General features: G+C 47.5%; 11 protein-coding genes across 11 annotated transcripts; 4 read left to right on the top strand and 7 right to left on the bottom strand.

Moving 5' to 3' along the window:
* Nucleotides 1-1,492: 1,492 nt before the first annotated feature.
* AtWU_03511 (branched-chain amino acid aminotransferase) lies at nt 1,493-2,934 on the bottom strand (the record flags this gene model as incomplete). The annotated part of the gene is made up of 5 exons (XM_035498623.1): nt 1,493-1,741; nt 1,845-2,497; nt 2,564-2,707; nt 2,788-2,820; nt 2,892-2,934. 5 exons carry the CDS (start codon nt 2,932-2,934, stop codon nt 1,493-1,495), a joined length of 1,122 nt encoding a protein of 373 aa, XP_035354516.1.
* Nucleotides 2,935-5,223: 2,289 nt separating this feature from the next.
* Nucleotides 5,224-6,870, bottom strand: AtWU_03510 (HET domain-containing protein; the record flags this gene model as incomplete). The annotated part of the gene is made up of 1 exon (XM_035498622.1): nt 5,224-6,870. One exon carries the CDS (start codon nt 6,868-6,870, stop codon nt 5,224-5,226), a length of 1,647 nt encoding a protein of 548 aa, XP_035354515.1.
* A 2,662-nt stretch (nt 6,871-9,532) lies between these two features.
* AtWU_03509 (ankyrin repeat domain-containing protein) lies at nt 9,533-10,395 on the top strand (the record flags this gene model as incomplete). The annotated part of the gene is made up of 3 exons (XM_035498621.1): nt 9,533-9,843; nt 9,928-10,274; nt 10,340-10,395. The coding sequence occupies 3 exons, from the start codon at nt 9,533-9,535 to the stop codon at nt 10,393-10,395; spliced, it is 714 nt and encodes a 237-aa protein (XP_035354514.1).
* A 551-nt stretch (nt 10,396-10,946) lies between these two features.
* AtWU_03508 (uncharacterized protein) lies at nt 10,947-12,530 on the bottom strand (the record flags this gene model as incomplete). The annotated part of the gene is made up of 1 exon (XM_035498620.1): nt 10,947-12,530. One exon carries the CDS (start codon nt 12,528-12,530, stop codon nt 10,947-10,949), a length of 1,584 nt encoding a protein of 527 aa, XP_035354513.1.
* Nucleotides 12,531-13,343: 813 nt separating this feature from the next.
* Nucleotides 13,344-14,611, bottom strand: AtWU_03507 (serine/threonine-protein phosphatase; the record flags this gene model as incomplete). The annotated part of the gene is made up of 6 exons (XM_035498619.1): nt 13,344-13,416; nt 13,471-13,543; nt 13,601-14,134; nt 14,200-14,305; nt 14,369-14,410; nt 14,462-14,611. 6 exons carry the CDS (start codon nt 14,609-14,611, stop codon nt 13,344-13,346), a joined length of 978 nt encoding a protein of 325 aa, XP_035354512.1.
* A 635-nt stretch (nt 14,612-15,246) lies between these two features.
* Nucleotides 15,247-16,398, top strand: AtWU_03506 (serine/threonine-protein phosphatase; the record flags this gene model as incomplete). Its single annotated transcript, XM_035498618.1, has 4 exons — nt 15,247-15,426; nt 15,488-15,889; nt 15,954-16,253; nt 16,330-16,398. 4 exons carry the CDS (start codon nt 15,247-15,249, stop codon nt 16,396-16,398), a joined length of 951 nt encoding a protein of 316 aa, XP_035354511.1.
* A 97-nt stretch (nt 16,399-16,495) lies between these two features.
* AtWU_03505 (putative integral membrane protein) lies at nt 16,496-17,718 on the bottom strand (the record flags this gene model as incomplete). The annotated part of the gene is made up of 3 exons (XM_035498617.1): nt 16,496-16,955; nt 17,017-17,390; nt 17,452-17,718. 3 exons carry the CDS (start codon nt 17,716-17,718, stop codon nt 16,496-16,498), a joined length of 1,101 nt encoding a protein of 366 aa, XP_035354510.1.
* Nucleotides 17,719-18,508: 790 nt separating this feature from the next.
* Nucleotides 18,509-19,756, bottom strand: AtWU_03504 (Zn(II)2Cys6 transcription factor domain-containing protein; the record flags this gene model as incomplete). Its single annotated transcript, XM_035498616.1, has 1 exon — nt 18,509-19,756. The coding sequence occupies one exon, from the start codon at nt 19,754-19,756 to the stop codon at nt 18,509-18,511; it is 1,248 nt and encodes a 415-aa protein (XP_035354509.1).
* A 443-nt stretch (nt 19,757-20,199) lies between these two features.
* AtWU_03503 (cysteine hydrolase) lies at nt 20,200-20,871 on the bottom strand (the record flags this gene model as incomplete). The annotated part of the gene is made up of 2 exons (XM_035498615.1): nt 20,200-20,406; nt 20,458-20,871. 2 exons carry the CDS (start codon nt 20,869-20,871, stop codon nt 20,200-20,202), a joined length of 621 nt encoding a protein of 206 aa, XP_035354508.1.
* A 299-nt stretch (nt 20,872-21,170) lies between these two features.
* Nucleotides 21,171-22,750, top strand: AtWU_03502 (putative MFS multidrug transporter; the record flags this gene model as incomplete). The annotated part of the gene is made up of 2 exons (XM_035498614.1): nt 21,171-21,306; nt 21,357-22,750. The coding sequence occupies 2 exons, from the start codon at nt 21,171-21,173 to the stop codon at nt 22,748-22,750; spliced, it is 1,530 nt and encodes a 509-aa protein (XP_035354507.1).
* Nucleotides 22,751-24,090: 1,340 nt separating this feature from the next.
* On the top strand, nt 24,091-24,426 carry AtWU_03501 (uncharacterized protein; the record flags this gene model as incomplete). Its single annotated transcript, XM_035498613.1, has 2 exons — nt 24,091-24,139; nt 24,200-24,426. The coding sequence occupies 2 exons, from the start codon at nt 24,091-24,093 to the stop codon at nt 24,424-24,426; spliced, it is 276 nt and encodes a 91-aa protein (XP_035354506.1).
* Nucleotides 24,427-25,184: the final 758 nt, after the last annotated feature.

Raw genomic sequence — 25,184 nt, 5'->3', positions numbered from 1 at the left:
TCGACCAATCGCACGGCTGACGGAGAGACAGGCGTGGATTGCATGTACCGACGGGCAACTGTGCCCATTTGGCGCTATTGGCGGGCTTGGCCAGACTCGCAGGTACTTGGAATGTTTGATTGATAATAACCTGCTGTATGACGTCGGTCGCCAGTGAGAGCGGCTTGCCATCCCTAACGTGTGTCTAGTAGTCACCGGTGGAGGTGTCCTTTGGTTCAAGCCGTGTTTGTCCACAGACATAAACTATCTGTCGTCGGGCTTTCAAAGGCCACAGAACCCCACAAACGTGCGATGGGCAGGCTCCCTGAGAGCTCCCCAAGCCAATTACCCGGATATGTGCACCAGAATGAGCCAAGGCTTTTTAAGCGACTATGAATCTAAGTGCTGCGCCGACCGAAGCACTAGGTGAATCACCCCGGACCAACGTTACATTTACCATGCAGGTTGGATGACCGGGCACACCCCACTGCATCGACGCTATTCACGCCACGCACACACCTCCTTTAATAGGTAAATATAATCAAGGAATCGGTGTTTAGATTTCCCGTCTCCAATTTCATCCGGTCATCTACTATTGAACGCCACCTAGATCGGACTGGGAAGACCATAGCCAGCCACTTCTTAGGGCCGGGCCTGGCCGTGAGTCTCAGCCGCGGCCCACTGACCCACACCAGCCCCATACACCCTGGTCTAGGACAGCGCCAAAGAAAATATTTTCACAGGGGTTGGCCTATTCCAACACCCGGTCCAGCACAGCTCCTCGTTCGTACCCCCCTCTGATCTGCGGTGCTTTCGGTCGGCTATCGGATGACAATTAGCCGAAATACTAACTCGGTGTTTCGTGCTCATTCTCTTCCTCTCTCTCTGATACAAACAACACTGTCCGGGACTCAGAGTATTCCTTCTGGCCAGTCCATCTCAGAGGAGAAACAATTGAGGAAATTGACTGTGCATGACGTTCGCCAGCGGTGGCTAGCTCGAAGTTTCCCAAAGGATGTTCGCATCGCTCGACTGGCGATGCTGATATGGCCCAGACCTCGCGAACCCGACCGGTGGCCATATACGTGTGAGTAATCACCTATACGAGTATCATTAACAACTAGGGCATCTATCGAATACCAGTGGGAGGGAACTCCAGGACAGTTGCAAACTGATGTAGGACAGGCTGCTGCACGAGTATCGCCGTGATGCATTTTAGCATTGATCACCGAATTTGTAAGGGCCCAGATACCATGCCATCTACCGAATTACACGGAATGAGGATAAATCTATGCTCTTTAGGGGTCTAGGAAGGAAACACCTACATGAGCCCTCTTAAACGGAGACGGCAAGCACCAGCTGAGGAAAGCTAGCTAGACCACGGGAATCAATGGCCCCCGTGGCATCTTCCAGCGACGGAGAAAAAAAGAGGAATGGAATTTCAGCTCGACTCCAAACGGCGGGGAGCGTGTTAATGCGCCTAGATCTACCCGTACTCCACCCATGCCGCCGTTCAGCCAGGAAATTGATCCTGCTGCGTCAGTGGCACACACCATTGCCATACGTCCGAGACTTCCCCACCCATGACTTTTCCAATAGCAATGCGCAGCAGTCGACACGCAGGTCCTGCCTGATGAGACCCAGCTTGGTACACTACTGTCTGCCGGGCCGATGGACTGAAAATCAGTCGAATGGGGAGCAGCCAGTGCCATGTACTGGTGGCAATGACTTCGGACAGGGTATCGATGTCATCGACCGAAATCTGCAACGGCATCGAATTAGCGCCATTCCTTGTAGTTACTCCACTGGCAGCAGAATAATAACCAAGAGTGCGAGGGTACCCATGAGTTCAGCAGAATACATACCGGCCCAACCTTCACCTTCCACCCAAGTTGTATGGCAATCGCAACGCAAGAATTACTAATGATGCTCCGGCTGGGATGTCTCGGTACTATCAACGTATAGTTACCGTGCTCCTCCTGCACCCCAATAAATGCAGACGCTGTGAACCCATCAATGAATGACCCATGTCGGGTGTTTTTCAGCCGGAGCTTCATACTATATCCATCCCGTTCTGCCTGTCGACCATCTAGCTGCCCTGTATCCTCCAACCCCCTTTTCCACCCCTCATCCCAAGTTTTATTTCCAGAGCAGTTCTGAGTCTCCGCTGCAGTGGGAACGTCATCAGCACCATCATCGATCAGAACTATTGCGTTCTGCGCCGCCGTTCGCGGATACACCACACCCGGCCGCACAAACACACAGAAAGTATACTGCGCCGGAGAATCGCGAATGCGAGGAACACTAGGGCCAAACAGAAGCGGGCGAATGTAGAGCACCGCATCTGTCTGAGGCGGAGGTACATAGGAAGTATTGACTGCTACTGCATTCCTAACACACTCTAGGAAGATGTGCTCGGGAACAGCCGTCATGCCTACCGCCGCTGCAGCATCTGCTAAGTGACGGGCATGATCGTGGGGCCGGAAGAGAAGGATGCGGTTATCTCGCGTACGTCGGGCTTATAGCAAAAGCCGAAATCAGTGCTGAATTACTTTGCTGAGAAGAGAAGAATGTAATAAATTACCGGTAAGGGACTCATAATATGGTCCTCCGTAGTTTAGTCCCACTGCGAAGCCGTTGATTTGAAGATTTGGGTTGTTGATCACTGTGGGTGCGCTCCAGGAGCTTGTTGTAGGGGTGTAGGTGCATTCCACATGAGAAGTGGGAACTATATCAGTTGTAGTAAATCTTAGCTCCAATGCTATAAGTTCATGACTTGCAAGGCCGTCAGCGAGAGAGACAACGTACATTCAACGCTTTGGCTTCCAAGGGAAGACCAATCTGTCGGACCGGTTAGCGCACCGCATCGGAGTACGGAGTCCTTAATAGGCGGCCAGGGGTACAAGACTTACCGATGGTATCGGATGGAGGCTCAGGGAATATATCTGAATTCATTTTGGCTCTGATAGTGACGATCTATAGGACAGATCGGTGTTTATTTTGGAGTGCATTCTTTGAAGTGTATACAGCGATGTTATATTTCAGGCAGGGCGCCTTGTTTCCGTATTACCGGAAAGTGAGGATGGGGCCGGAATTGTCATGCATGGCACTAGTTTGCCACTCTATTCCAGAGTAACTTCCGGATAGCGGTCCGAGGATCGACGGATCTAGGCTCGGTCTTGCCGTAGCTCAAACCCTTCGTCTTGTGGATTAGTGTCAATTCTGAGAATGTACGTGGGGTATTCGGTTTTTTGTGACTAACGAGGGTAGAGTCATAGAACGTCTCATCCCCCGACAATGAATCTTAGAAAAAGTGATTTGGTACAGATATACTGCATTTTTGGATAAGCTAGAGCTATAGCTGGTAGGTAGGATAATCTCACAGTATACATCAGATGCGCAGAATAACAGAAACATGTACTACATCAGTGATTGCTGTGGTTAGTCCAATCTTTGTTAGGCCACTTCCAATTCCCCAGATTTCTGAATATCATTACCTGGGATGTGTATGTATCTTCCCAAGATTTCACCCTTTCCCAGCCACGATGCTTCACTAAGCGCGTAGAGCGGCTTTTGTCCCAGCCTCTAAAGCTCGACCCACCATCATGGAAGACTCTCCTAACCCAGCTTTTTATATCCTTGTATGAGCACACTGGGATAGTGCTCAAGCTGACTGATGGACTTTCGTGAAGTGTTTTGAATTCATATTGGTTAATCACGCATAAACTCATGTCCATCTCAGAAAGCCAAAAATCAGTCCTAATTCGAACCCCGATGGAAGAATGGCCTGTAAACTCGCAGTCATGTCTGAGATTCCCATATGGCTTCCTGCTGTCGGCATTCAATGGGACATTATCACCAAATATTATCTCGCCGGGACGTAGTATATGTGTTTGAGTGTCCTTACACTGTCGTATCAAATGAAGCTTATCGCGAAATGTGATACTGGTGCATGGACAGATGTCGACCTTGCCCGCATACGGCATACATTGAAAATCTGCTTTAAGGAAGTAGCATTTGAAACAGCATGGCTTTTGCGGCCGGACGCGACAGAGAGCGCTTGGATGAAGCGTCGAACAATCATGGCAATATTTCCAGCGGTCATTCTTAAGCCGAAGAAGTAGCTGTATTCTAGGCTTTTCCTTGGCGTTGGGGCATAGCATCACCCGTTCTTCGGGAGGGAGAAGCTCACAAATTTTCATTCCTTGCGTCTTAAGGTATCTCTCCAGACAAGCGAAGATATATCTGCAACTCAACCCGAAGCAAATCTGGTCGGGGGTGGTCAGCAGGCCCAATATTCTTTCAATTAACTCCGGTGGTACGCTTCGCCGTGGCGTTTGCAATTGCCTTTGTCGAAACACAGACTCTATAAGTTTCAAGAATTGGTACCTGGCTTGTTCGCTTCTCTTTTTCAATACTTTGACAGGCGTTGTCAATCGGGAAATTGGCTTGCCGTCGGCCGTACGCGCTGAAGAAGCCATGGTAGAAAGGAGCCAAGAGGTTAGGTGATGTTCTTATCGAGCGATTCGTAATAAGCGGGTGTCGCTTGGGTCGTACTGATGGTATGAGGTAGACTTCTGAACCAAAAGCAAAACCATGTGTGCCTCAACTCTGTCTAAGAAAGATACCGATGGAAGTATATTATCGTGGTCAACACTGGTATTTTGCAGCGTAATTATCGTACAAGTAGGCGATAGCGAAGTCAAGGTCCTCTTTCGTCGTTGGTGGGTCGGTGTGGTATGTAGAACGAGAAGAAAAAGTTAATCCGTCATAAGCAGTAACATGTTAGTAAAAACCTTTGTATTGGGTAAGTTTGTCGACACCACAATGGAAATGAGATTAGTACTATGCTAGCCGACCCAGATCAACCTGGCGGATACCGTACCAGAGTGACGTGCGGGTGAAATCATAACTAAGTCTGTGTGTGTAATTAAAAACGTATGTATTTGCAGTCAGCTGTTTGAAGCTCCTTTAAGTCCTTTGGCTGCGATGTTACTTCATACAATCATTGATGTTTATTATTTATGGAAGCCACCACAACGGCAAGCATATTTACATAGGGAGGCACTACTACTACTACTACACCAGCCAGGATCCCTCCGCACCGGCCTCCGCTCATGATCTTTTCTACACTGATGGCATTGATTGGATACGGGTATGGGAGCAGCACCTAATGTGCGACAGACTTTCACATGTTCTGATTAAAAGACTGGACGTTGATAGTATATAAATATTTAGCATAGATTAGCCCGCCCTGATGCTCATGAGTTCTTTAGTAGAAGCTTCTAACTGCCGACTCCAATAATCACTATGTTGTCCGGTATATGTCAGGAGCAATATAATCTGTCGCAGACTCAGCTCCTCATAGACAAAGTCAGCCGGGCCCGCCAGCTTGAATATTGTATGCCTCTCAGACCTGAGACAATTACCATTGATGAACGGTAAATGGGGGAGGAAGCTGTCGAGAATTTCGCCTGCTCTCTGGATACTTTGCTCGCTTTTTCCGCTGCAGAGAAGACCTCGGATGTAACCCGACGTACCGCCCCATTCATCATAATGTCGGATTAGGACGAAGTTGGTGCATTCCAGAAGGAAGACATCATCACCTCCACAAGCGCCAGACGCGGTTACACAACTGTCATACGACATGATACTATATAGAGGCCCACCGCCATAGATTGCCATAGCGTTTTGCCTTTCGCCTTTTTGTATCTGCGCGAAACTTTTTCCTGCCGGGAGTTGGTGCAGGTACTTGTCATAGGACTGAGTTACATTCCTGAGATGTCCTATATGGGTGAAGCTAATCTCGAAAGATAGACTCAAGTCTGTATCGGGAATGCTTCCAATAATCGCACTTTCAGGAGCACGCTGCAGCTCCAGAACTTTGAAGAGCTCCAGTGCGGTTCCAATACGGAGTTCACGCGGCATGGTACGCAGAAGGCGCACAAATAGGCACATTGGGCTCTCCGAATAGTCCACAATGACCTCAAGTCCTCGTCCTTCCTCGGCTTTGCTGGATGCACTAGATGCACTAGCAAGACCAAGTAGGCCATATACACGATCACGAACATCGGAGCATTGAGCCAGACCAAATTTCAGAATCAGGTCCACAAGTCCTATCCGTGTAAAAGTGCTTCTTCCCTGATCCCTCTTGTCCAACTCATCTAGAATATCCCTTGCATGGCGACCGGCTGGTGTGCTCTCAAGAACCATATCAACTCCCGTAAAGCCTCCAAGGGCAAATTCGCGCTTGTTCCACCTCGGTAGCTGCTTAAACGCCGACCACGCCGTCGATTTTGATCCACAAAATAAGATGATGTTTCGTGCCAGGAATAGCTCCTGGATTATCCACAGCCTGGTCCAGTAGGACCGTTGGTATATCGTATCCAGGGCGTCAATCTGTGCCTTATTCTTCCTCAGCTTAGCTGGGACGATGGATTTGTTTACTGTCAAATCAATGCACACATCAAAGATGAGATCGCTCTCGGCTGTGGCTGGTCCAAGCCAGACGAGCACAATTTTTGCCTGTGCATAAATATCGCCCATTCGCTGGACCTGGGCGTTACGCTCAGAGATATCATTCTGATTGATACAGATTGCGTCCGCGAAAAAATAAGTGTCTCTGTAAGCACTCCTGGCTAATACCTTCAGGAAGCTGTGCAGGTTCTCCCGGATGAAGAAGAGCCGATCGTTGACGAGGATCAGTTGGTCAGCTGCGGTGGATCCCCATTCATAAGAGAGGCTGTTGTGGTCGGGTTTCTCTGCGAATTTGCATGTCTTGAGAGAAAGTTTGAGAGGTTCTTCAGGGGCGGTAGACTCGAATTTGAGAAGTCGAATGTAGTGTCCATCGAAAGGCAGCACGGTATGGATAAATCCTGCCGTATTGGCCATCATGAGTGACGTACAGTCTGACGTATTCGTCAGTCACCCGCAAAAGTAATCCGAGGCCGAGAAGTTGTAGGTACAAGATTTGCGGTACACGGCGACTCGCCTCAATATATCCACGAACTAAGGCTACATTTAGGCTATATAGGCTCGGTCTAAGCCACCATCTAAGCCTCCTGCCAAGCCCGCGTCTAGGTTCACATACGGCTTCAAAGGCTACTACTCACCATTGCCTCGTTCCTTAGGCAAAACCAGGTGAGGGGCAAAATACCAACAGAGGTAAACCCTCGAAATTGACGCAAAAATTCTTCAAACTGTGTGAGAGAGTCCCCTGAATACGTGTGTAGTTTCAGCGTCAATGCTTCACCAAGTAATGCGGGTTATGGGGAGTAATCATTAAGACTGAACCACCTATTGGATCCATAACGTAGCTCCTGCCTCATTCGATCACCTATGTAATACCATAAACAAGATGCCTCTTTGAGTAAAATATATCCCAATCATCAGATTTTTGTGAACCTTGAAGTATGATTAAATGAGCATAAAATCGGAGACCATGAAAGGAAGGTTTTTTCTGATATTACTCCCGCACATCCTCTTATTGCACCACTCAAGTCTAATTTAGACTAACTAGTTGATCATAACTTCCATGTATTCGCACGCGCATAACCTTTTACTATTATCAAAAAGTCTGAATGCCCTGGGCAACCCATCATCCTCGAAGCCATCACAGGTAGAACCATACGGCAAACATCTAATTATGGTACATTTTTGGTCCGACTCCGTGTTCGGCTGCTAACATTACCATCCAATGAAGCTTGCCTCTCCCTGGTGCTTTGGCCCCGTGCGGGACGCTCTAGTGATTCTGTTCCACAAATTTGAAGATTCCGACCAACCCGTAATGTCATTAGCACGCTGTACATCTATCCCCCCCTTCTTCGTTTCAGGCGGCTTCGTACTGTTCTCAGCATTTGGCCTCTCCGACACAGCAACTGGCAAACAACAGGGCCCTCCTTTTTCAGACTCATAAATTTCTATTACACTTTGATACGTGCGCTTCATAGAAGAGCCTTCATGAGAAGCTCGCATCTTCCACTTGGCAACTTCCACAGGGCTGTTGTTCTTGAACTTTGTACAGTATGACCGGGAGTTCGGGTCAGCTCCCAGATCGAGGAGTATTCTTATACCCTCCTCATTGGCGAAAAGGGCTGCAACATGTAGCGGCGTGCCCCATTTCGCAGAAATCGTCGTGGTAGGATCAAGTCCTCTGGAGAGAAGAAAACGAAATTTGATAGCTGCATCGCTGCTCCAAACAAGAGCATCAAACAGGAGACTGGGATCCATTATTGCCCCACATTGTACAAGCAAGTCGAATGTAGTTCCGCCGTCCTCATGAACTATCTCCAAAGAGCTGGCAAGAGGGCTTATCCCCCTTGGACCGCATCGGTTAGGGTCGACACCTCTCTCGAGTAATTCCCGGGCGCAGTCAACCGAGTAAAACCTGCATTACTAACGACTTAGTCTTTGCAATGCTGGCTAACAATGATTCACAGTATATTTACCGCAGAAGAGGCTCGCCGTTAGTTGTTATACAATCTCTAGGCTCCAGGCCACGATCGAAGTAGAGGCGAATGACGCCGGGGTCCTGTCTCCCCTCATGTCCACAGAGACAACCTATTGCACTAGAAGACATAGACACACCCGCATCAAAAAAGCCACTACTATGTCCGGATGTGCATGTTTAGTAGCGAGCCTAGGGTCCAGTGTCGAAATCCTTCGCAGACAGTCTACCGCTGCTGAGAGCCCGCGAACTCCCCGAAGGTTACCCTCGAGGCATGCTTTTGAAAATTATAGATCAAAGCGTGATTTGTGGTGCTGAATGACATTGACTCAGCATGAAGGAGGAATAGGGGTTTTGAGGGGCGTAAATCTGAATACTTCCTTTTACTGCAGATTTGCTCTAGGTAGTACTTTAGAATTTATGCTTTACTGCTCCTCGGCCCATGACCGAACCATGGAGCCTACTATCCCGATTGGGTGTCTCTACCGTGGTTAGCGCATTTTTCGGTAGAATCGAGCCGCGGCGCTGCGCTGACCTTTGGTTTATCCTCCACAAATCATCAAATACGCTGTGGGTTTTCGGCGCTCTTGTTTTACTCCTTTTGCTTAGGGCGGCCAAGGAGGGCTCCATGAGTGGAGTGAACTGTCAATAGTGTGGCCTTAGTAGATGATCAGGCCTTCAGGGTCTCAGATCATTTTGTGGTTCTATGTGTTCTGTCGGAACGCCCAGGGTAAAGCTGGGTCGCAAATCTCACCTACCAATCAACTTCTATTCAGGCTACCTTAGCTTGCTTTAGGCCGCTCAATTGTCCATGCGCTAGTAGCTACACAACTTACGCCTAGAGAAATACCAGCACACCGAACACAGAATAATAGTGATGATCCTCGTCCTAGGATGGAGAAACCTATCGCAGGAATCTTTCTATTCAGCGGAAGTCGCGTACCTGATTCTTCAGGGTCCAGTTGGTGGATAGTACATTAATAGCCGTTGTTACTGGTCTCCGCTACTGCCGCCGCCTGTGTTTTAACGCATAAATACAATTTGGATGGACCCCTCTTCCTATCGTACATATGCCCTTCCACAAAAGGACTCCAATACTTCGACATCATGGCACCCGGAGCTGCTTTCACCGAGGAATTCTTCACCGCATGCATGGAAGGTAATCTGGCAAAAGTGCGAAAGGCCCTTGCTAGCGGGCTTCCCACCCGAACCCTTGAGGAAGGACTCAGTCTCGCTACCGCTGCGGCACATCCGGATGTTGAGGCCGCACTTTTCGATGCTGGCGCTCCAATGACGGGCTTTGCGATAAATTCCCTTGGTGGAAAAGACGGCGAGCAACATCCCGATGTAGTTCGCCACTACCTCGATCGTGGTCTCAATCCTAACCGTACCACGTCCAATCGAGAGCCTCTCTTACGGTACGTTCACTTCATTTCAGTTAATCGCAAATATCCGTAGAGGACAAGACGGAATTGTGATACTTAACATATCAATCCAAATAGTTTCCTGAATGCTGCCACAGCTCGTGAACTCCTTTTGCGAGGAGCTGATTCTAATCGCCGCGGACCAAAGAAGGTAGCTCCGCTTGCCAGTGCACTAGAGATCGCCTGCGAAGATGACACTTCTTTGTTTGACCTACTTGTCGAATACGGAGCCAAGATAGAACCAAGCCTCTTCTTTGACGTGATTCGTCCGCGCGTGGTAGATGGGCAGTTCAAGACCAAGTTCCTCCTTAGTAAGGATCTGGATCCAACTACGACTTCCCCAGAATGGGCCACACCTTTACACTGTGCCGCCTATTTTGCCAAGGAGGAGGTTGTCAAAATTCTGCTGGATACAGGTGCAGACAGTTCGGAGACAAGAGCCAATCGGAGGTGGCACAGACGAGAATCAAGTATACTACTAAGGATCCAGATCTGCAGGCTTCCTTTGAAACCATACTCGGGCTTCTTCAGAATAATCAGCGGTGATATATGTTTAGTTGGGTTCTTGTATATTTTAGTAGGCTTACGATCTCTCATTCCTCACATATGTACCCCTGACGACATGCTCGTAAAACTTCACGGAGTGTATCATGATTATCACTTTTTGTCCATTATATTGAAGAATAGTACTTTGAAAAGAGACAGGTAAACAGTAATTAGTTGGATCGCAGAAAGGCATAAAAGCAAGAGAAGCATTAGAGAAGATTCCGTCATCCGACAGATCCACTATGGTGGCTCCAGTTTCAAGCTAGTCGATTGTAATCCGTGGTGCGGTCTGCGTCCACTCGGACTAGATATTCCACTATTATTGCAAGACCATCATATATTTACATCTCACATCACACCTGCTTAGTGCCTTAATATAATCATTATCGTCTGGGCATCTCCGAAATAATTTTCAATGAGCCATATACTGCTCGGGTTTGTCTTTATTCAAGCCATAATCACGGAGCTTCTAACAGTGGTTCAGACGGATCTAGGCGAGGCAAAAAAAAGGAAAGAAGAACAAAAGTTGCCTAGAGCAACAACTTATTGACCTATGAAAGAGGTCCATATAGTGTGAGCCGATTCTTCCGCCACCGCCAATTCTCAGCGGAGCCTTTGACTCGACCTGGCCCAGGATTTAGAGGCCGGGAAACAAGCCCCATTTTTATTTCCTCGCGATTGAAACTTATGGTGTGTACACCGCTCCCTGTAGTTGACGTGTATCTTGTCCAACGGGGTCTGGGATTAGTATGCCAAATAACCAAACCATCGCCTTCCTGCCAGTCATCCTCTCTCTTGTCCCTGCCGAAATCCTCGTTCAGCTCTTGTGCTTGTGCGTACTTGTGATTTTGCATGTGCTTTCCAAACAAATTTGAGAAGCTCAAATGTTGGAGTTCAGGCATTGATTGCTCCAGATAAGCAAATATTGGAGTCCAAGAACCACTGCTCAAATGGCACTCATGAATTCTTAATGAACGAAGACCGGGATGTTTCTCAAGAAAAAGCAGGATTGATTCGCCCTTGGCCGGAAATCCAGTGAAGGTACACGCCTCCAACTTTGGAAACTCAGCTTCACGGGCAATACTGTCAATGATCCAGTCGTATTTCTCTTTGAACTTCAAATCTAGTTCGGCAGTACGACGAAACGAGAGTTCAAGCTTTCGAAGACCGGGCGCAGACCTGAGGAAGAACGAAGGTTTTCTCGATAGTTCAATCTGATTCTCCTGAGAAGTACAAGATTCCTTCCTAGCATTTGCTTGGTCGTCCTCTTCGTAGATTCTGTCATCGTCCTCGTCCTCTTCGTCTTCCTCTTCTAATTTCCTTTTGAAGTCCAGGGCATCTTGTACCTCTCCCGAGATGCTCATCTCGAGTGATTCTAACGCCTTGCAAGACCATACATGCTCCGTTGGGTCATGTGTCAACTCGTGACGGTCGATATTGCTAGCTTCGAGGCCGCATTCGCGATTACTTTGATAGGCGTCGAATGTCTTCACCGAGGCCTGGCTCTTTGCTAGTGCTGTTGTAACCCATGAGAAAACCTTTGAGGCTCTCGTCCACAGCGGGATCCATTCCCCATACTTAAGCGACCTTCTCTGCTTTGGGCCTCTGATAACCGCACTATTCAAGTGAATGGAATCCAGATCTCCCAAATTTTCGAGCGCAAGTTGAAGGAGTCCAGTTACATCGCTCGATGACTCCGTTTCTCTCCCTTCTTTTTGCTTTTTTAACCATTTAAGGTCATCCTTCGCCTTGGAAAGTTCTTCGGGAGAAAAGTCGAATTCGGTTTCTTCAAGGGTGGGCGCCTTGAAATCGTCGACACTATACCATCCATTTTTTATGTCTCGCTCCAATCCGGAAATGTCCATAATCGTAGCTAAAAAAGTAAGAGAAGTGATCTTCTTGCTCAAATCATGGTTACGAGACAAGGCAAGAAGAGACCGAAGATTCTCCAACGAGACATCGAGTACAGGTTGTTGAATGGACTCTAGAAATCGGGGACCGATGCATCTTCTAGCGAGACTTCCACTTGTCAGACGCAAAGCCTTTATCGAGTCGAGATCTAAATGAGACAGAAGCGTTTCGAAGATCTCTGTAGGCAAAGAGGAGAACCCATCAACATGATTTGGGTTGGGCATTCTGACAAGCGAGTAGAGTGATAGAGTGTTCACGGTTAAAAACGTTCAGGTACAAAGAGATATTTACGAAGTTGTCCCAGTCGGCAGCTCTGAAATTTAGATGAGTTTTATTTGCTTTGCGGGGCATCTTGTGCAGCAAGATATTAGTTCAATGCGCTGACTAGCCTACAGTATGTCTCAGTTGCACCACAAGACTAAGAATACTTAGCCTAAGTGGGAATTTGCTTGATAAGATTTGGACCCTGGGAGTGGCTTTCCTATCATGACCCACGCGAAGATCCGTGGATCGGAGTTGACTGCCAAGAGATTCATTTTAGGCAGCTTCCCTTGGCCAATCAAACGCACGGCTGCCTGTTCATCGTACCTCTCGGTATATTCTGCATAATTATATAAGCTGTACAAACATAAACACTGCAACCAGAACTCAATTGGTCATCTCCCTGGCCCTCGAAACTGTGAAAATATGCTAGGAAATGATTCCAAGGCCGCTGCTTCGGGTTTTCTTTTCCAAACCACATTGCATATTACTTTCTTTTGGCTATAATAAACGGGACTACAACAACGTGGCATAAGTATTCGTTGATTGGTGAGGTCTAAAAACAAAAATATATATTCTGCCAAGCGCGGAGGACAAGCCCAAACAAACATTGAATTGATATAAACACACCATCAATTGTGCCCGGAATCCCATCTAATACCACACCTCTAGTACATTTGCCACCGGCAAGATCAGTGAATCGAAGTATATAATAGAAACCTCAACTCTAAACATAGTAAAGCTTAATATACACGGTGGTGTAGGCCAATTGGCAGCTATAAAAAGTAATCTGGTGTCCTTCTATGCACTGTAGTTTCTCCAGTCCGTGGCGAAGGATCAAACTGTATACTGGTATCCAAAGTCAGCAACGTAGAGGGCTCACATCGCATTCATCAGTCTTACAATCGGTAATTGAGTTGCTCATCTACCTCCAGTATAGACGCTTGATTGCCACAACGGTAGCAGTAGTTCGGAGCTAGAACCTACCGATTAGCACGTTCCAAGCCATTTTCAACAATGTCTTAGCCTATACCAGAGAAAACCGTAACCACGTTTTTATCATGTGCCCAAAGATACCCATCCATTACCATCTGATGTGCTCGCGCGATAAGACTGAGACCGTTATTGTGATTGAACGCGTCAGATATATCCTGTCCGAATGTATACCCGGCGCCCCGAGGCGAAATACCCCAACCGTATCTGTCATCAGGATCGCTCCAGAGAAGATCACACATTGGGCCATCATGAGGAGGTTCATGTACTCGGTCTAATTTTCGAACATTATCCAGAGTATCAATAGAGGGGCTTAGCCCTCCGTGGAGACAGAATATGCGATTATCGATAAGAGCGGTAAGAGGGAGGTAGTCGAATAGGTCTGTGAATAATGTCCATACTCTGGCGTTGCCGTACTTCCGTAGACATTCGTCGTAGAAGCCATATACTTGAGTGATTTGTCGGGATTCGTGGTTACCCCGGAGGATCGTTATGCGTTTGGGGTAGCGGACTTTGAGGGCGACGAGGAGGGATACTGATTCGACGGAATGGTAGCCGCGGTCGACGTAGTCACCTAGCAAAGTGTGGGGATATTAGAGACATGATACTCGGACTGCAGCTTTAGGATTGGTATCCCACCCATGAAGAGGTAATTGGTGTCTGGACATGGTCCACTTATTCGGAAAAGCTCGATCAGGTCATGATACTGGCCATGAATGTCGCCACAGACTGTAACAGGGCTGGACTAAAATGATCATTAAGGCTGTTATATTGTGTACTGGAACTGGTAGCTAGTCAGGTGACTCACGACTGGCTGTACATTTGATTCATCTTGCAACAAATTCCTTGCCTAGAGAGAATGTCAACAATGGCCTGGTCATAAAGGCTATTGACACTGTACCTGATCGCATAATCCCTCTATATTATCCTCTGACAAGGTTATACAATTCATCAATTGCTCGATCAATGCGTCCAAGTTTCGGGTATGCTGATAGTCCAATCCCTTTGGCTTCGACTGCTTATCTGGCCTACTCGTAATGTCAACTATCATTGTTCGCTGCGAAGAAGACTACGTGTAAGTAGAATTGGTAAACGCAAGATGATATCGAGAGTTTATAAAAACAGATATTTATAAAAACAGATACTTGAATGTAGTGCATGAACAACGAAACTGTTCCGGAATACTTTGAATAGGCAGAAACTATTTATGGTAGAACCCTGTCCGTGGGATAACTAAGGGTGGCGGCATTAGTAACCTCCTGTGAGGATTTGCCAATCATGATTGGCTAGGCTCAACTCCGACATTCTAGTCGGAGTTCACCTTGAAGCCAAGATAAATCTTAATTTGTTGCTATTTTCTTTCGGTACCAATGTAAGCGTGTTTACAGAAGGCCTTGGGATTCTCCGAGCAGCAATTTACGTGACTGGCCCATATCGTCGACGATCCATCGCGATTGTCAAATACCTCCCTAGGAACATTATCACAAGCGGATCAACCCGGTGGTATGGATATATTCTTGGCTTGAAACACTGAAAAGTTTCTCTGAGATTCTATTCCCATATTGTACTTATACCTGCTGTTCTGGGCCAGAGCCTCCATCTTCCCCAGACTTCCCCGCCAATGATTGCTGTCGATAGATGGAGTCCCTTGGTATCAGAGCTGCTTATAGATCACTAGTCAACACCATGGCAGCGGAGGACAACGTGAACTTGGATGCTCTTATTGAGAGGTTAGTAGCAGTAAGAGGGTCACGACCAGGCAAACCTGTTGAAATAAGCGAGGCCGAAATCGAATATCTCTGCCGCATGGCGCGGGAGATCTTCCTCACACAACCGATACTACTAGAACTTGAGGGACCTATCAAGGTAAGACCTTTGGCATCACATATATAGTGTAAATTACTAGATGCTTACTGATAGCCACCAGGTCTGCGGCGACATCCACGGACAATACTACGACCTACTACGCCTATTCGAATATGGTGGTTTTCCACCCGAATCCAACTACTTGTTTCTCGGTGACTACGTGGATCGCGGCAAACAGTCCATAGAATGTATCTGTCTCCTGCTAGCCTACAAGATCAAGTATCCGGAGAACTTTTTCATTTTGCGAGGGAATCATGAATGCGCATCCATCAATCGCATCTACGGATTCTATGATGAATGTAAACGAAGGTATAATGTCAGGCTTTGGAAGACATTCATCGATTGTTTCAACTGTCTCCCTCTTGTCGCTATTATAGAAGACAAGATATTTTGTATGCATGGAGGGCTTAGCCCGGACTTGACTTCTATGGACCAAATCCGGCGCATTATGCGACCTACGGATGTGAGTCATATCATATGCTCCTGGCCCCGTTTTCTGTTCAGGATGAGTACTGATCGTCAATAAGATCCCCGATGAGGGTTTACTATGCGACCTCCTCTGGGCCGACCCGGGCAAGCATATTCTGGGCTGGGGCCCAAATGACCGTGGTGTATCGTTTACTTTCGGTCCTGATGTGGTTCATCGGTTTATCCAGAAGCATGATCTCGACCTTATATGCCGCGCTCATGAGTGTGTTCAGGATGGATATGAGTTCTTCGCTAAGCGGCAGCTCATAACTCTTTTCAGTGCGCCAAATTATTGTGGCGAGTTTGATAATTCGGGGGCTATGCTGGATATTGATGAGGATCTTATGTGCTCGTTTAAGGTGAGTCGTATATGTGTCTTTATTATTATTGAGGTTCAGTAGAACGAATGCTTATCGGTGAATTGTTGTCTGTTAGATTCTAAAGCCGGCCGAGAAACGGAAACAGATTTTTGGAAAGCGATCGGGCAAAGAAAAGGCGCGTTAGGCCTTATACTTCTATGGAATTTTGTATTTTATTCGCCTGTAATTATAGCTTGGTTGATTTGAAGTCGCTTGATAGAGAGCTGATTCTCCAGGCTTGTTTACATGTTGATTATATCATATCTAAGCTTGTTAACGCCTGCGGGCATGGAATCTTCGCTGGGATGTTTATTCCGATGGATGTTCTGAACAAGCCCAGTCCGAGAGTTCTGACTTTGCATTTCCAGACTCGCATCGTAATGAACCGATGTAAACTGTCTGTAAGGGTGGTGTTCAGCAGTAGAAGGAGAAGAAGCAGTAGTATTCTGTCTCGATCGCTTCAACGGCCACCGACCGCCGCTGGCGTGACTGCTGCAACTGAGGCCTTGATGCTGCTTTGCGAACCGTCTTCTGCGGCTAGGACAAATGACCGGGCCAAAGGTGGGTGCACAGGCCACCATGATCCCAACTGCCATTTCCGCCACAGTTAGAATGGCACTATCAGCCGTGCAGTATGTAAGGTCTTGATCCAAGGTGCAGTCTAAGACCTTCATGAGACGGATGAGGTTTATAACAGAAATACTATTGGTTGGATTTCGGTCAGCAACGTCCCCAGCAGGGTGAGGTATGTGAGCTGACTCACACTAGTCCCAGGCCAAAGGTGGCGATAACGGCGACCTTTTTCTCGGTGGCCATTTGTAACTTCCAAATAACTGGTACTGGCAGTATTACGGCGATGATATCAAGGATCATGTTAATGACGGCCGCCGCGAGTTCCGCAGTCACTGCATTGCCACACGAGCCCTCGAGGCTTGGATTCCAGTAGTATGCTAATGGGCGACAGAGACGTAGTGTGGTGGCAATGCTACCAATGAGATACAGCACGATAATTCCTTCTAGTACATATGCCACGATACAAAACGTTTGGACTGGGAAGGTGTGAATGTAGAGGTCAAGGATTGCAAGACGGAAGCAGGCTATTCCAATTGCCCAGAATAGCTGGGAGGCAAAGAAAGTCTACATGCGGTGTATTCGTCAGCCACATAGCTCTGGTGGTCTTGGATAAAAGCATATTCACCTTCAACACGCTCATGATGCTAAGCCCAGATGCTATAGCTTGAGTGAGAGGTATACCGACGCCTCCTTTGACTGTAGCAACTAGAAGACAGGTTGTGTAACCTATGAGCATAACCAACGAGACAATGGTAAGGATATCATGAGCTTGGGTTTCTCTCCGTATGAAGGCCCGAGCGTAGAACCTCAAACCCACGGCTATCAGAGCCAATGCATTCAGTATTGCGAAGCTGACAATGACAGCTACTTGTCTCGATTCGAGGGAGGGCATGGTGGAGCAGTGAGTACTCAAGGCAGACAAATGATTCAACTTTACCTCCCACGCAGGCTAAACATAAAGAGTGATAGGGTTATAAAGCGTGGAAGCAAGGTATTGGATGAAACCATCTCTTTGGTTGGTTTTGGATACTTCGTACAAATAACAGATCTGGAGTAGATAACCACTATAATAACTGTACCTTCACCACTCCTGATGGGCTAATACAAAGCCACCGCCAGCTTGCTTGTTCGCCATGGTCTGGCGCTCTTTATCAGCGATTCCCGAGGCAGAATCATCGGCCACTGTGAGGGTACTGTGGTGGGGGCCAGAGTCAGTGGGGGCCAGGAAGCGACGGGCCGCAGCCGGCACGCACGACTTCATGGCACTCTGATTGTACAATGACGACATGCTGATTGGTTGGGTTACTGCAAACCAAGAACACCGGTTGCATAGCTAATGCGCTGACCAAAGCCAGAACCCTGCTTTGTGCTGCGCCGCAAATTCCAGTGATACTTGTTCAGGTAAGGAACTGCACCCTACGGCTTAGAAAAGGTCTACGAGCTTCCCTATAGGGAAAGGCCCACAACAAGTGTTTCTGACAGGAGTTGCTTATGAAACTCCATCTTACGATCTTATCAAGACCTGGGATTGGAAGGCTGGATATTAAGTCATCTTGCCCTGTGTGAAATGCCACGTGAGGCTTTCTGAATAAATCCAAGTACGTACCGTGAAGATCACGATGGTGAATCTTTTTGAATAGGGCACTAACAACTCTGTGTATCTCGAATACGAACAGCATCCATCAGTCGCCGTGAGTACATCTCATAATGGCGAAAAGCATTGTTCCATATTCATCAAGGTTCTGCAGCCACTGATCCACCCTTGCACGCCTCCTTGCAACCCCAACCTCCCCTAAATCATCAGGCGTGGGCCATAACTCGTCAATGGTTAGACATCCTTCCATCCAGTCCGCCATATGTACGTTATATTCCCTCTCCCACTCATACCGCGTTCCTGCCTGCCACAGTAGCTTACTGGCCGGAGCAGGCAGACCTCGTAGCTCAGTGCCAAGGAATGTAGGAAGACCCTCCTGGCTAGAGAGGATACTATCGAACAAATACATAACGTAAAGTGTCCGACGCTTGGCCTCCGTTATAATCCATTCTTCCCACTTCGGTCGCGCTCGTCGTTGATCAGCCGCACATATCAACCCTTGCCGAGATGAAGCGCAGGCTAGCTCTTGGAGGCTCGTCATTATAGCGCGAAAGTCATCATCGCATGATTGTCCGAGTATAAAGAACAGAACCATGGAGTATATCAGGTAAGACTGAAACGCGGCAAACAGACCAATACTGGTGTATTTCGCCCGATCTTGATCCAGAGTTTGTATTTCTCGACGTAGAACACCAACTGCCGCCTGACTGCTTCCACGAAGCTGGTTCGAGCATATTCGTACTAAGCTCAGGCAGGTAGTGAGAGGTGAACCGGCTGGCTGCGCGATCATCTGCTTGGGATGAATGAAGGGCAGAGTCCCCCGGCCACTGACAGCCATCGCAGAGTATGACCTGAGAGTCAAGTATATATATGATCTAACACCATCAGGGTAGTTCTTGACTGCTTGTCCAGGCATCGGAATATATGCCTGGATCCAACGATTCTGAATATCATCGGCATTGATAGGGCACAACAGGTCAAGAGAGGAAAAGTCTAAGACATCCTCCAAAGCAGATGATTCGTTCTGAGTGTTGACAAGCACTCCGGTTCCCAGAGATGACGGTAGTGTCGAAGTTGACAAGTTACTCATGGTCAGAACGCCACTTCCCAGGCCGGTAAGCGAGGAATCCGACACCGAGAATGGACTGGGTGGCGCTACCGGACTTGTTGGATTCCGCTCAGAAGCATCATCCTGCACATATGAGCATGAAATGCCACGCTGCATGCATCTCGAGCATGGCTCCCTCCCTCCAGATCTGCGGTCGCACCGAGCTTTCGCACTAGCACACCGCTGACAGGCCTTTTGCCTGGAGGTGGAGTATCTTGAGGGTTTCATCATCAGTATCAATGTTTCATTGTCATTGAAGCTAGTACTTGTGGTGGAGTCGCTGACCGCGATCCTTCTTATCCTTAAGCCGGTGTCTTTGGTGTTTGTAATGGAGAAGTTGGATTGATCTCCTTCTGATCGGAAGTGACGGAGGTGTCGGAGCTGAGAAGTGGGTCCGAGCTCGGACTCTAATTTGGCTTCCGGATACAAGATTCCTCGTCACATGATCTGATTTGAGCTCTGAAGCCATGACCTTTTATTTTCCTTCTCATTTTGCGTGGTTCGGTGCTTTCCTGGATTTTAGTTCATTTTCACCATTATACATAGTGGCCTCGATTTGTATACTGGTTTCGAATAGCCAAATGAGTTACAAGCAGGGCATATGCTCTGGAAAATACAACTCAACATAGAAAATTACATTCAATACCATCTAGTATATCCTCACATGAAGATCAGCTCAAAGCATTAATTGCCTCTTCCACCGAAATGACTTTAATGCCCATCTTTGGCAGCAACATATCTAGCATAACATTCGCGAATGCCGAATGCTGCTCAACGGGTAACTCCAAGACATTTTCCCTAATAACATAGACATTGTAGTCCAAGTCAAAAAGCCGATAAATCGTAGCCATCACCACGCCAGAAAGAGTCAACCCTGACTATCTATCTAGTTAGTACATCTTGACCTCGATGGGATTTCTTTTACATACAATGATAACCGTCTTGACACCATGTGCCTGCAAGATCTGCTCCAGTACACTTCCCGTCGTTGCGGACCACCTAGTCTTTGGGAGAACAATATCTTGACTATCCAGGCTGAATGCCTTGTAGATTTGGGTTTCGGGGGAACCGTGTCTGAACTCTCCGAAGGGGGCAATGAGGTTGGCAAAAGGAGTACCGGGTTGGACTTCTGGCTGGCCCGGATAGAAAGAGAGTGTAGAGAAAATGGTTAGAGGACGAGACGCGCTCGAATGAACGGCATCGTTCCATTTGGCCAAGTTTTCAATCAAAGCTTGGCCTTCAGGGGTGTCTTTGACGGCGTCGATAAGCACCGCAATCCAGTCCAGGTTTAGAACGGCATAGTTTTTGCCAAAGTTGATAGAGCCGTCGGTAGTGCTATCCATGGTGGTCTGATATTTAGAGAGACAGTGAGTATGGCTTTATCGGTTTTGATTCAAATTGCTTGGTTGCATTATTTATAGATGCGTTGGAATAAAAAGAGTGAAAATGTACTTTTTGATGGAACGGAGTTGAGAATCGGAAGTCCGGGGCTCAGGTCCGAACCCCGCAAAATTTCTGCGGGATGATCACGGGATTGCCACGGTGACATTGTATATAGCGAGGGCTGCTCTCTATAGCAGTCGCGTTACATCCCAGTCCATTGCGAGCGAAATATTTCTCAGAGACACGAATAACAAACATCATGCCTTCAGATGACAATCCGACACTGGTTCCACCGGACACTTCGATTGGGGTTGCGACTCCCGAACCGCCCTACAGTATCTTCGATAAGCGTCAGAAGTGGTTGATCATCATTATCGTATCAACTGCAGCAACATGTACGTTATACCAAGTCCTATTTCTTCGTAGTTTACTAATGTCTTAATAGTCTCCGGCTTTGCATCCAATATTTATTTCCCAGCATTACCGACAATTGCAAATGACCTCAATGTCTCCATCGAACTTCTTAACCTAACTGTTACCTCCTATCTCATCTTTCAAGGTCTAGCACCCAGCCTCTGGGGTCCAGTCTCCGATGTAAAAGGCCGCCGGACAGCATACATGTGCACATTTATCGTCTTTCTAGGCGCCTGTATTGGACTTGCAGAGACGAAGAACTACGCGACACTCATTATTCTCCGATGTCTTCAAAGTACCGGAAGCGCTAGCACGATTGCAATTGGATCTGGCGTTATCAGCGACATCACCACTCGAGCCGAACGCGGTGGCTACATGGGGATCTTCCAAGCTGGCCTGCTCGTCCCCGTTGCCGTCGGTCCCGTAATCGGAGGTGCAATTGCTGGGTCCCTTGGATGGAAGGCGATTTTCTGGTTCTTGACCATTTACAGCGGTGCTTTCCTCTGCTTTCTCATCGTGTTTCTGCCAGAGACTCTTCGATCGATCGTTGGTAATGGAAGTTTGAAGTCTCCCAACCCACTGGTGAACTTTCCGCTGGACATATATCAGAAAACGACCAAGGTCGATTGGGAGCAGATTCCGGACGGTCAATCGCAGCGCGCCGCAAAGAAAAAGATTGATGTTTTGGGCCCGCTTCGTATACTCATCAGCAACCACGCGGCACCTATTATAATTTTTCTCGCGATATATTACGCCGTATGGCAGATGAGCATCACAGCGATGTCCTCCCTTTTCGAAAGTCGCTATGGTTTGTCAGAGATGCAAATCGGTTTAACGTTCATCGCGAACGGTGTCGGATCCATGATTGGAACACTCGTTACTGGTAAGATTCTCGATGCCGACTATCGTTGGGTGAAGGCCAGGTACGAGGCTTCGCTTGACGCAGAGCAGGGAGAGGATATAACTGCGGCTACACGCGAAGAGAACTTTCCCCTCGAAAAGGCCCGCCTTCGACTTGTGCCAATCTTCTCCATCCTCCAGTGCCTTTCTATCATCTTGTTTGGTTGGACGATTAATTATTCATGCAAGGTACATATCGCTGTACCTATCGTCTCGACCTTCATCACGGGCTGGACTGCTGTCTCCACACAGTCCCTCATCATGACTTATCTTGTTGATGTTTTCCCCGATAGAAGCGCTGCGGCGAGTGCCAGTTTGAACCTTGCACGATGTCTCTTTGCTGCGGGGGGTACAAGCTTCATCATGCCTCTTATCAATAGTGTTGGGGTTGGGGTGGCATTTACCATTTGCGTCGCTGTCCAGCTGCTCGCATTGGTAGGACCTTTGATTCAGTGGAGGTTTGCCGCTGGGTGGAGAAAAAAGGAGAGGGAGCGGGATGCCCAAAGAGCGGACATGAAGAACTAAAAGTCCTTGTTTTTCTTAATGGGTATTAATATATTTCCTGCTGTACTCGTTATCACCCCATTTGGCGGGTTCTGACTTTGTTTTCTTTTCTCAAGCTTCATGGTCGGCATTGTGCCACTGTCGAGGGTTACACATAGTTAGGTTCAGTGATATTTATTTAATAGTGATATTATATAGATTGAACGCTAAAATGGTCTTTTGAACTTTCAATCAGACAAGTTAATGATACGGTGAGTCATATCGGTCACTCTGTTACTATTTGGGTTAACTGCGGCAATTGGTAGTCCTTGCTCTTGCTTTTCAGTAAGAAAGGTCATCCGTCAAACCCTATTGCTTAGCCTTGGCACTAATCATGTGAACCGGATAAGGTCCGTAACACGTGATTGGAAATGACTACAGCATCTGACCGATCCTTGGTACATATTGTGGGCCCAGATCGTCAAAGTTTGACTGGGTATAGATATGGGAGCTCGTACCCTGGGATTTGAAGTTTGAGAACCAGGTCGACGTATAACGGTGTGGTGCCACCAAAATCTCGCGAACACCAGGATCGGGCAACACACATCATCCAACTCTGTCTAGATAGTAGCAATCAAATTGCACCACGTTGCGAGATGCGGTCCGTATTGTCTATCGTCAGCAGATAGTACATGTAATGACCCCAGGGAGATAGTGACTGGGTATCGAGTCCATACAGGTCTCATCAGTCGCATGGGGCTGTCCAGCGGTTCCATAGCTGGGGCTTTTGGGAAGGAAGGCAGACTGTAGGGAGACAGTGATAAAGAGCATTTCCAGATCTAGACCGACTAGACGACGAGATAGGAACAGGAATGATGAAAGTGTTAACTCATCCAATACAAGCAATGGCTTGGCAGGGAGGCCGTTGTGTTGACCAAGGATGAGTTGTCAGGAACCGTGCTGTGTGACTGGTGCGGGAAATCTCGGGATATGGAAAGAAAAACGTGAAACCGAACCATCGCCGAGATTCCGAGAATCACCCGCGCCGAGAGAAAACCGACAAGGCTTACGCTATCCTTGAGGGAATAAAAAAAGAAAGAAAACAATAAAAGATTTTCTTTTCTCCCGGTGTGACAAACATATAAGAATAGGCCAGCCTGGTCATTTCAGGTCGTAGAATCAGAACATCCTCCTCTCCCAATATTCCCATACTTCCTCGTGGTTCATCACACAGCCGCTCAACATGGACTCTCCATCATCATTAAGTCTCAACGTCCAGGACGGCGTACACCGCCCATCCTCCCCAAACAATCTCAAATCGCGCTTTCGCAAACATCTGGACCTTTGGAAAGCTGGATTAGCTGCGAAGGAGCACTGGGACGATGAATACAACTTCCAACCTGGCCGTTATGCTGGACAGGGACGCTAGATGTAGGTGTGGACTTACCCGCAGCTGATCGCATCGGCCGCTAACGTATTCTCTAATTACAGCCCTGTGGGTTCTGACCTCATCGACGCTATCGTATGCTAAGCATATGGATGCACAACGAGCACCACTTCGATTACATACCCATCCCTCGAGAAGCCACGAAAACTCCCACAACCACACCGTGGGACGTTCACGATACCACACGAGTTTCTTTCCATGTTACAAGCGCGTTCTCTCATACCCATCGAATCTCCTTTATAGACTATATTATACCACATCCATGCTCTAATACACCTATCTACTTGTGAAATTATCTCGGAATAGAATCTACTTTATCTTAGTATTTCCATTCAAACATTATGATATACACAATATAGTCACTACTATAGATATGACTCACGTCTGGTGCCAAGAATGCTGAACCCGAACAAATCCCGGTAGACTGATACCTTCCAAGGCCTGGACTTGTAGTAAAAACAAGCCCTAACCACAAACAACTATAAATAATTTCTCACCGTTGGGTGCCCAATCGGCCCACTTTCACGGGCGCTCGCCTGAAACTGAAAAGTAGCATTGATCCATGGTTCACAAAGTATGGGTCGAGACGGGAACCGTTAACTGTCTGCGATGGGTTCGAATTCTTCGGCACGGGCCATATCGGGACCACTCGCGAGGGTCTTATAGTTTAGTTAGGCCTTGGACCCGGTTATTCCCGTGCGGTGGAACAGGATCTGCGACCCATTTATTTCTAATTTTGATCTCGATTTTATTTGGCTATATTATTATTATAAGTAAGTATTATTAGTATTTTACCCCTTTATTTTCATCCTCGTTACCATCTCATTTCATTTCTAACAGAAAGAACAACGAGAAGTTCAAAGCTGTGCAATACCTCCCCTATTTCATACCAGGGTGCTCCCTATTAGATACGCCGTCCCGAAACCCCGACAGCTGAGTTTGGTGCCAAAGACGAACCCGGACAAAATTATGCAGCACGTCAGCAGTCAAGCACCATCCCAGTGACCTAGCTGCTATCCAGACTTCTTT

This window comes from Aspergillus tubingensis (genome assembly GCF_013340325.1).
Source record: "Aspergillus tubingensis WU-2223L DNA, scaffold_5, whole genome shotgun sequence".
In the NCBI taxonomy this organism is placed as follows: Eukaryota; Fungi; Ascomycota; class Eurotiomycetes; order Eurotiales; family Aspergillaceae; genus Aspergillus; species Aspergillus tubingensis.
The sequence above is the reverse complement of the archived record's forward strand: the minus strand, read 5'-3'. Positions and strand labels throughout refer to the sequence as shown.